This window comes from Bombyx mandarina, chromosome 15 (assembly GCF_030267445.1).
Source record: "Bombyx mandarina strain Sakado chromosome 15, ASM3026744v2".
Taxonomy (NCBI): domain Eukaryota; kingdom Metazoa; phylum Arthropoda; class Insecta; order Lepidoptera; family Bombycidae; genus Bombyx; species Bombyx mandarina.
This window is the reverse complement of record NC_143221.1, coordinates 15,265,772-15,277,108: the sequence shown is the minus strand read 5'-3', so window position 1 is coordinate 15,277,108 and position 11,337 is coordinate 15,265,772. Positions and strand designations below refer to the sequence as shown.

At 36.7% G+C, this 11,337-nt stretch overlaps 1 protein-coding gene and 1 long non-coding RNA gene across 2 annotated transcripts in view; one reads left to right on the top strand and one right to left on the bottom strand.

Moving 5' to 3' along the window:
* Positions 1 to 3,934: 3,934 nt before the first annotated feature.
* On the bottom strand, positions 3,935 to 10,989 carry LOC149501542 (uncharacterized). Its single transcript, XR_016324148.1, has 3 exons — positions 10,394 to 10,989; positions 4,307 to 4,414; positions 3,935 to 4,042 (listed from the first exon to the last, which is right to left on the bottom strand). It is a non-coding gene; the product is annotated as an uncharacterized LOC149501542 (long non-coding RNA).
* The window catches only part of LOC114249972 (anoctamin-4), a 43,331-nt gene continuing 38,171 nt past the window's right edge, over positions 6,178 to 11,337 (top strand). The window contains 1 exon segment of the mRNA XM_028183701.2: positions 6,178 to 6,713. Within this exon segment, the coding sequence (XP_028039502.2) occupies positions 6,483 to 6,713 (231 nt within the window). The 5' untranslated portion in view covers positions 6,178 to 6,482.

Genomic DNA, 11,337 nt, shown 5'->3' with positions numbered 1-11,337 from the left:
GAATTAATAATAATGTAACAACCACCCAATAAAATTGTGGGAAATGATTGAGAGCTTTGTTATTATTTTACTATTTATAAACGTGAAAACGTTCGGTGGTTGGTTTTGATTTGACAATAGATATCGCCGGACTTACGCATGAGCCCAGCTTGGCTTGCTTGCTTGTCCATTTGCTTCTCTCATAAACTATTTTATATAAATTTTCTGTAAAATTCCAACTGAGACTGTTGGACGGTTAAATATGAGGGGAATGGGCTCTGGAGGTGAGAGGCTATTTAAAAACACTCTGCTTCATGGTTAATATAATTATATTGCAAATACTTTGTGCACTATTACACCATTATAATATTTTATCTATATATTAATACATGAAGCAAAAACTTACAATCATAATAGCGTACAAACTTACAATTCCAATTAATTATAGTTGAATTTCGACTACTGTGGGACCTCTAGTTTTTATAAAACCCTAAGATGTTGCACTGTTCGTGTTTTAAACATTTAAATAAGCATTCCAATATTCGAAAACTGTAACCCTACATTTGACCCCAACTGTTGAAACGGATTCCAGTGAATCAACTGTTGGAGTGAAACTGAGACCTAGATCTAGAAAAATCTGATTTTCTCTAAATCTAATTGGAATTTTGTAGAATTCCAATTAGATTTATCAAGAAGATAGATTTATTTATGTAATGTCTAATACTACACCTAACAGTTCTAATAAAAATAATACGGGGTACTCAAATTTAACTTTCATTTTCCGATAAAAAAAATTAAAACGCTTGCTGGATGTAATATTATATATTTATAAAACAAACTAACCTACGTGATAAAATAAAAGGCAAACCGCCACATGTTCCGGTACATTTTTTTTATACTGCACGTGTTTACACAAAAACGACCCTCGGCAAATGTCTCTCGAGTGGCTCTCGTAACTCATTTGTTTTTATTATGTTCTTGGCGTCAGGGCCAAAGAATGTTTTGTTTACAATAATTTGAGCTTATCGCCAAGCTATTTTAAGCAATGACACTTTGTTTTATTTTACAGATTTTGAATATGAACGTCTCAAATATGACACTCAAAATTAGTACAAAAAACAGTGTCTCATAAAACTAAGATTTTGCAGAATATATGCTTGCAAGTGCTATAATAATTAATTATTCAAGATTTACATGAAACTGGGCATTGATTCCAATGACAACCAATTCTAACAAAATAAATCCTAAATATACTATATAGTGAAAAAATAACAACGAATGGTAAAAAAGTATGGATTTCTTCATGGACTTATTCAAAATAAAAATAATCATTATTATTTGTTTTTTTTTCGAACCTATTTGATTGATAGGTCAAATAAAAATGTTTTTTAGTGATTTGGTGATGAAAAAAAATTATAACAACTAGGTAACTTGCAATTAATCGTACCTAGATACCATACAGTTAAAAGATCGCACATAAAACTTTAATAATTAATTGTGAATTCCATTGTTGACACGACGCTGGCCATAGCTCGGCAAATAACAAAAAAAAAAGTACAACACATGCAGCATTTTTTTAAGTACTGTGCAACAATATGAATGGTAACCATAACAAACCACCAACTTTTTACGGTAACCACTTACCATCAGATATGCTCGTCGCAACTTTTTATGGTAACCACTCACCATCAGGTATGCTCGTCTGGCTACAAGGGCCATAGAAATATCTTTAACACTAGTGCCTATATATCCTGTATGTGTGCGTGCGCGTGTGTGTATAAAAAGTGTCAATGAGCGGTAAAGTGTCAGCGTGTGGCGTGGTGTGTCCCGTAGCAGGAGTAGGTGCATATTGCCTGGTTACAGGCTCTACAATATGAATTTCTCCGCTTGGAGCAGACGATACATGTTCGCCTAAGGCGGTCGGATTTTCCACCCTTGATCAGGTCATACTGTGCCGGGCGATGCACTTGTGTTGGTGTGAGTTGTGTGCTATGTGGAGGATGTTTTCTATGTCTAGTCAATAATTGAGTGATCAACACCGTCCGGAATTTACGGTGTGAAAACGAATGATCTTGGTGTAGTATGTGTGAGTTCAAGACACTAGCGTTTAAGAGCCTTCTAAACAACTTCTGGTACCAAGCTCTTGTCCTTCCTCTTTCTATGGGGTACATCGCGAGCTGCTGGTCCTTGCGGTCTACTCCGCTCATACAAACATTATAATCGCAAGCGACAGTCAGCTTCAGTCTTTCCTCAAACCTAACAGATGCGAGACCATGGTATGTGGAAATAAAAGCCACCCGGTTTTTATCTTTCCACACCAAAAGATCCACATCTCCCGAGGTGCATCCCATCACTTGACCGACTGTCATATCCTTTTTTGTAAGGGACGTCAATTCGTACGGCACAAATTGTCGGTTAGTCTGCAGTGTGCCCACACAGTCAAAGCCGCGGGTCTTAAGTTCTCGGGCTAGCGCTGGAGAGTTATAATAATTATCCATACATATTGTGTGCCCTTTATGCTCAAGACCACTTAAAAGTCTGAGCACGAGAGCTGGTACTGTGCCAGAAATTGGATCGTCCTGTGAAGCCGAGATGTCATGGCCTGCGTGAACTTCAAACTGCCACAGGTAACGACTCTGCGATTCACACACTTCATAAGTTTTGATCCCAATTGTCGCTGCCTTGTTAGGAATGAACTGGTTTATATCAAGCCAGCCCTTCCACATGGTCAAACTCTCATCCACTGCTTAATTCTGACTCAAATTGTACAGCTCCGCAAATTTTGTATTTGAATGGTCTACTATTGGCTGTATTTTATAGAGCTTGGCCTGGCGTCGTGTCAACATTGTAATTTCACAATATTCGTTGTTATTAAAGTGCAGGCATTTGGACAACAGCTGGAAACGGTCATAAGACATCTCCGCGGAGAAGCCCGGAGTATAAAAAATGTCCCTCGCAGTATGCCAATAGTCCTCAATAGGCTTTTGGCGACCACGCCCATAGCCAGAACGATGGCAAAATACGTGTAAAGTTCGTTTACATTCGTATCTTGCCATCGAGTAATCCGGCTATGAGGGCCGATCGTCCCACTCGCCAATATGACCGTTGCCAGCGGCTGTGCATAAATGTTGGTTTCCGTGACTATCACTTCCTTAATTTCACGACCCCATATGGCAATAAATGCCTTATACGGAGTCACGAAAGAAACCGATGGACCACTAATTTCGGAGAAAGGTTCTCGCCTTAAATGAGGTTCTATTTGAGGCATCGACATATTTCTCCATTTGAACTTAAATTTATCCTTAGGTTCTAATGTTGACGTCGGTGAGGCGTCCATTGGGGCAGACGTGGATGGACGAAGAGGTTGAGGCCACTCCAAATTAATACTAAGCCTCTCCGCTTCTGGTACAATTTCCTCATCCTCTTCGTCCAGCCACATCCTGGTCGACCTGGGAACCAGCGGCGGCTGCAGAATATCTTCGTCCTCTCCCTCAGAGTCCTCTTCGCTGCCTGAAAGGAAAAAAGTTATTAGTTATGGTTTCGATTTTAATAGGTATTTTACTTTCGCGATTATTGATAAAAAGATTGATGTCATAATGTACTTACCGTAATTCAGCAGAGCCATAATTTCGTCTTCGCGAAGAGGACGAGGAGGTCGAGGGGACGAAGAGATATTACAAAATAGAAAGAATATTTAATAACATATTATATATTAAAAAAAAATACGTATAAAAATATGTTTATTTGCATGTGTAAAAAATGTATACTTACACAGGCCGCTCGGTGGCCAGGGTGCTGGCCCCGCTAGTGCCAGGCCGCTCCATGACCGGGGTGCTGGCACCGCTAGTGCCAGGCCGCTCCATGACCGGGGTGCTGGCCCAGCTACTCCCAGGCCCATATTCTAAGTATCAGTATTAAAAAACTTAAATATATTTAAAAGTATTAGAATACACACCCTGGGTGTTTCGCGACCTTAGGAGAGAGCACTCTTACCCTCTTAGGGTGCCGTGGGTTCTCCTGTGGTTGGCCGGGTGGCAACTCTTCAATAACCATCGATTGAAGTCTGAAATGCATATTAGCATTAAAATAAATATATGAAATGAGCTTGTGTGAAAAGTTGTAGATGTATCTAGGCTTCGGTAACCACTTAACATCGGGTGGGCCGTGAGCTCGTCTACCCATCAATGCAATAAAACAAACAAACAAAAAAAGTTGTAAATGTATCTGGGCTTCGATAACCACTTAACATCAGGTGGGCCGTGACCTCGTCCACCCATCAATGCAATAAAACAAACAAACAAAAATTTATAAAAATAAGGGTAATTACGATATAGAGGCCAAAGGCCGGGCTTGGTGGCGACTACAACCACGCGTTTGGACACATTGACCGCCACCCCGCCCACCTCTTCCTCGGCCACGGGCTGCATCACGTTGACTGGAAATAAAAAAGTATTACTGGTCGAAGGATCTCTTGTGAGTCCGCACGGGTAGGTACCACCGCCCCGCCTATTTCTGCCGTGAAGCAGTAATGCGTTTCGGTTTGAAGGGTGGGGCAGCCGTTGTGACTATACTGGACCTTAGAACTATATCTCAAGGTGTGTGGCGCATTTAAGTTGTAGATGTCTATGGGCTCCAGTAACGACTTAACACCAGGTGGGCTGTGAGCTCGTCGACCTATCTAGCAATAAAAAAAATATCCAATCACTGGTATAAAATTAAAAAAACTCAAATATCTAAAACAAAAAAATAATTAGAAATCCAAACGCCGTATCTGCATAATCAAACTCCAACAGAGACGATGACAGAAGATGTTTTGCTTAGTGCAGATTTACTGACCATAGATTTGGTCAGAAAGTGTAAGCACCAATGGTCATACACTTATGAACAAGTTTTCTAAGACAGCGGGCGGGGGAAGAAGTCTTTGACTTTTGGTATGGTACCGGTAAAATGGGGCGATTAGGGATTGAGAGGCGAATCGGGAAAAAACCGGGAAAATCTTTCGACGCTCAATATATGTTTTATATTCGTTGCAACATCTTCCATTTTTTGTAGTTTAATAGTAGAATGTTGAAAGTTCACAAAACAACTCTGAATATGCATGATAATAGCTGCTAACTTATAAAAAATCGCGTTTCAAATTAACTTCCTGTGGTGGTAATTATTTTAGTGCTAGAAACTTTGCTCTCTATTTGCTATTTGATATTAATAGAAGACGACTATGATTTATAAACGTTATTTAGTGTTTGAACTAGCATATATATTAAAGGTAAGTCTCAGTTGTTATTGGTTTTAATGTATTTGATTAAATAAAAATACATGTAAAAATCTGTTGTTTTTGAGGATATTGGGGACGTCTTAGGTATAAATAACAACGAAAAAGGGGTCAATTGGGATGAGAATACGTGATATGGAAACGACCTAAGTATAAATAGGTACAGGTTTGTAGGGTTGTCTATGTAGTTATAACAATATTTTTTAAATTTGTTGGTAAAAATTTGGTTTATTCGAAGCGAAATTGGGAATAAGTCTTTAGTTGAAATAGATAATCAATTTAATATAAGTAAGTCGATTTTGCAGAGACATGTAACAAGATCAATGAAATCTCAAGGTGGACAAAAATGTCTAAGTAATACTTAATAAAATATTTTATATTTGTTCAGAGTGGGGGTATTCATCTGATTAATCCATGGAATAACCGACACACCAAATCTATTAACCCAGATAGAAAAATCAGCCCCTAAGTACTTACCAAGAACGGAGAAATATAAACCGTTTCTAAGAAAGCCCACTATATATGTATAAATAAGTATATATATATATATATATATTGTTGTTAATGCACTGTCGATTGCACCTATAATTGAGGTGATGTCTGCCATGTACTTTTGTCAGTTTTTCAAATTTTTTTATTGATGATCACTTTGTTGGTGCAACTAAATAAATAAATAAATTAAAACTATATAAAAAAATAAAAGTAGTGCCAACCCTAGCAAATTTCTCATTTCGTCCCAATTAACCGCAATTTTCGGGTAAATAGGGATTACACCTATTTTTGCATTTTTTGCTTAAACTGGAATGTTAGTTGCATAATTTTAAATTAGACAACAAAGATGCCGCCAAGACTCAATCATTTTGATCCTGATATAGCATTATATACATCAACAACTACCTTAAAATTGGTCATAAAGTTGGAATTTGTCCCTAATCGCCCCATTTTACGGTACCGTACCTAAAAAAGTCTGAATTGAGTTTCTAAAAAAAGTTCATATCATTAAATGTATGCCTGTTTAAAAAATATAATTAAATTTGTGGGTATTTCTAAGTAATTTTTCGTATTACCGCCGCACGTTCACTTGTTCGTTGTTCATAAATAGGTATCCAAGAAAATTATTTCGAGATAAATCTTAGTGTTTCTATTGTGTGACTAATCGCTGAGAGAAGTTACGGACTGGTTAGTGTTTGTTGAAATGACGCTGAGTTCTCGGTGAATATTGTGAATTGTGATGTCCGACGGAGACCCATCGCTTGAAGAGGACGTACCAAAGCCTCTGCTGGTAAAAGTAGAAGAGAATGTCTTCACGCCTAAGATAACCACTCCGATATACGCCGGTGGTGTTAAACTGCAGCACAAGAGGACCGATCTTGCTGAAACGGAATCCTTCCTCTCAGACTCTCAGAGGAATGACCTTGCATTCCAACAACTCTTCCAGGATGGAGATGATGCATTTCACGAAGTGAGTGTTTCGACTTTTATTTATTATCTCTTCATTGTACATTAACATCTTCACAGATATAGTTAAGGATATTTGGTGCAATGATTATAGGAAAGCTATTTGCTTAAAATTATTATTTGTTAAAGCCTCCTTATTATTTTGGCACACAGTATTCCCTTGATTAGAATGCAACATTCGGGCATTTTGTCCCAATGTTGGCTCCAACAGTTCTCACTTCACTTGTTTATTTACTGTTTGGTGTTGTTCTCAGCTGCAGGGTACTGGCTGTTTTATTTAAGTTACTTTACTGTTTACTTTATTGTTTATGTCCTCTGCCCTAATTCTTGTGGTGCTGTAAGGTGAGGTGTTGATTATTTTAGACTTTGTAGTCCATTTTTTGGTTGGGTCTATGCACATGTGGCCCAACCATCTCTAATTCAATTTTGTAACGCATAGCAAGATGTCAATAAACTTTGTCAGTTTCCTAAGGTCCATTACACTCTACTGTTTAGTTTGTGTGTAATATGATTTTTTCTTTTATTTTTATGAATAAACTTGTAAAAATTTAAGAAATTAGATGAGAAAAGATTTCAATGAGGCATGTTATAAAATTCACTTATAATGAGACTCACTCTCCTGGGCATTTAAATTTAGTTCTGTTAAGATAGTTTTGTAAGTATGAAGTTGAAAATGATAATTTATTTATGGACTTTTAAAAGGTATTATTTTAAGGTATTACAAACAATACAAAATACTTATTGAAAGACCCAAGTCCACTAAATTTTTGTTTCCATCTCACCTCCAAAGGTGGCTTTTTTAAAAATCACATATCACATTTGCTGTTGAATCCATGGGGTGTTTTTTTAGAAAAAGTTGCATAAATGGTTTGACTGAAATTTTGAACATTTAATGTTTGGCCTTGTAAGTCTAATTTTATCAATAAAAAGTCTACTTTTTGAATTTTTATGTTTATCTACATCTACAACATATTTTATTAATTATTATTGTCAACATCACATGGATGTGTCATGACCTAAAAGATAAAGACACCTGGTACATTTGTATCAAGCATTGTAACTGTGAAGGTGTTTGAATACTGCAGGCAGGTATCAATTTTTCTAATAAAATCAAATGAAAACATACGTAATGAATGTTCACAATTGACTTTCACGGTGAAGGTATAACATATTTTGATAATAAAAACCTCAAAACAATTTACCTAAAATGTACTTTTCACTTGTGAAAATTTCATACAAATCACAATTTTAATTAAATGTTTATATCATTAAACAAAGACTCATTATAAAATCACATTTATTACTTTAATAAAAATGTGTGATAAGATAAAGCATGAAAATATTAGTGGCACTTAATCAATTCATTTTTGATCGTAGGCTACTAGTTTACTAAACATTATTTAAATGGAATTGTAGAAGAGATGCGTGATGATAGTTTTGTAGAAAAAAAAACCATTACATTCCAATGACAATGTGACAAATGATAATTAACATAAAGTTTTCAAAGTGACGTTATCGTCAACTGATGAAAGGATAATTAACATAAAGTTTTCAAAGTGACGTTATCGTCAACTGATGAAAGGATAATTAACATAAAGTTTTCAAAGTGACGTTATCGTCAACTGATGAAAGGATAATTAACATAAAGTTTTCAAAGTGACGTTATCGTCAACTGATGAAAGGATAATTAACATAAAGTTTTCAAAGTGACGTTATCGTCAACTGATGAAAGGATAATTAACATAAAGTTTTCAAAGTGACGTTATCGTTAACTGATGAAAGGATAATTAACATAAAGTTTTCAAAGTGACGTTATCGTTAACTGATGAAAGGATAATTAACATAAAGTTTTCAAAGTGACGTTATCGTCAACTGATGAAAGGATAATTAACATAAAGTTTTCAAAGTGACGTTATCGTCAACTGATGAAAGGATAATTAACATAAAGTTTTCAAAGTGACGTTATCGTCAACTGATGAAAGGATAATTAACATAAAGTTTTCAAAGTGACGTTATCGTCAACTGATGAAAGGATAATTAACATAAAGTTTTCAAAGTGACGTTATCGTCAACTGATGAAAGGATAATTAACATAAAGTTTTCAAAGTGACGTTATCGTCAACTGATGAAAGGATAATTAACATAAAGTTTTCAAAGTGACGTTATCGTCAACTGATGAAAGGATAATTAACATAAAGTTTTCAAAGTGACACTATCGGATTGTTCCCACTCATATTTGCAGTTTGGAATGGTGACGTAATGAGAACAGCTACTTACCTAGTATAAATCGAATCAATTTCACTCTTGGCATTCTTGAAATGTATTGATTTTGATATTTTTTTTATTGGTTAGATGGGTGGATGAGCTCACAGCCCACCTGGTGTGAAGTGGTTACCGGACCTATATAGCCCATATACATCTACAACGTAAACGCGCCACCCAACTTGATATAAGTTTTAAGGTCTCAGTATAGTTACAATGGCTGCTCCACCTTTCAAACCGAAACCATTACTGCTTCACGACAGAAATAGGCGGGGTTGTGGTATCTACCCGTGCGGACTCACAAGAGGTCCTACCACCAGTAAAGATTGATTGACTTCACTAACTAAAAACTGGTAGATTTCAGTGAATCACTGTCCTTGCTAGGGCTAGTTTTAGGAAGTTCTTCCAGGTTGACGTGGACTCACTTACTAAACTGTGAGTACCCTGGTGTAGCCGGTGTGGTGGAGCTCGATGGGGTTTAGTCGGTAGTCGTTCTGCGGGGCAAGTGCTTCGCGCGCCTTTTTCAAGGCGTAGTCTCTTGCGAGGAATTCGGGGGGGTGGAGGACCTTCTCGTCCCCCTCTTCCGACTTCCGAGTCCGACATAACCCGGTTCGTTACCCCCTCGGACCGGGTATATGTAAATGGATTCCCCAGCGTTAAAAAAAAAAAAAAAAAAAGGGATAGCCCCTTGGGGATATCAGCGGTTAGGTCGGGAAAAAATCTTTAAAACAGCAACTGAATGTTTACTTCGCGTCAATAATGGACAGTCCGGTGGTCCAGTCCAAAACATTCATATTCACAATACGCCCTAACAGCAGTGTCTGATCTAGATTCAGAGACTTCAAGGTTGAGAGACCAATTGACGCTAATGAGCAACGATATCAAAATAATATATATCGATACATAAAGAGCAAACATATATTTTTTTAATAGTCATAGCAGTAGATTACATTTTCTTATTACATTGTGCAGTAAAGTCGCATGTTTTTTTAACATAATGGGAATACTAATTTCAAATAGAATGATTATTGACGCATACATATTGTGGATGAATTTACAAACGTATTAAATTCGAAAAGTATCTTTGTTAATTCTCCGAGGTATTCAGTTAATTAAGATAATTGAATTAGGTAATTATGGTGTATGATCGGTGTGCACTAAGGGAAACAACATTTAACGTAAATACCAGTATGCTTAGTGCGAGTTTTTTAACGTTCTCGATAGCGTAAGAGTTAACTCAAATTTGTATCCGGTTTTGGAACAGCGCCCCTAGCTGCAAACGTAGGCAAACGTTCCAACTCCGTAAAAATGATAAGTGAGTTATTTGTCGGTGCTTGTGATTTGTAGTAAATCATATTATGAGTTTGAACCAATTAAATTGTATATATGATAATAAATTAAATATCAATATATGTACATTACCATAAAACTAACCACCGGCCTTCTTCACGCAATTAGCGTCATTATAATTTCCTCTTATCACACATCCGCAATATTATCTTCAGTTTCACACTATTGGTGCACTTAACCCGCCTTGAAAATCCAAAGCATTCCTAAATAGTATTGATATCAGACAGGCGGTAGTAAAACTAAAATTAACTACAACGGAAATACACGTTTTCCTCACCCACCACTGAGGTATAGGGGGATGAGGAAATAACCTTGTTAGCGCAAACCGTGCATCAATTGCTATTTACCAGTTCAATGCGCCAAACATATTATGATTCAACGTTGACACTAGACAAAATTAATTAAAATAACTTTGGTAGGTAGGTGAATAAAAACATTAAAACACGTGTGTGAACACTTGTCATTGTCATTTTGAATCCACGAATAATGATAAAAATAATTTTAAATACCATTCCCCGTTGTGTCGCCGTCATTAGCGAACGCCGGGCGTGTGTTGTTTACTTTCATTCGCACATATTTGGCATTGAGCACTACGTAGTCAAATAGTGAATACGTTCATAGTTCAATGTTCCTAGACTTAATGTGATGTGCTTGAAAAAATAATTATATAATTTAAGATGTGATGACAGTAGGTGAGCGCGATCGCAGGTATCTTGTTAAATCAAACAAAATGATTCAGTCTTGTGCTGAGCCAAGGTCGGTGGTTACGTACACCGCTCGATTAAATGCAATTTTTTCTTGGCAATGTATAGATATTTAGTGGAAGTTATCTGTTATTTGATGTACGATGTGGCATTGAGGAGGCCGAAGAACAATTCGGCGCAAGGAAAACGAAATGTATGCTACATAAATGTATCCTAAATGAGAATTGCTTCTCTTATCTCGTGTGCCGGTCGCCCCTATTACCGATGTCAACACTTTTCTTGAAGTGTTCGAAATTAGTCATTTATTTCGGT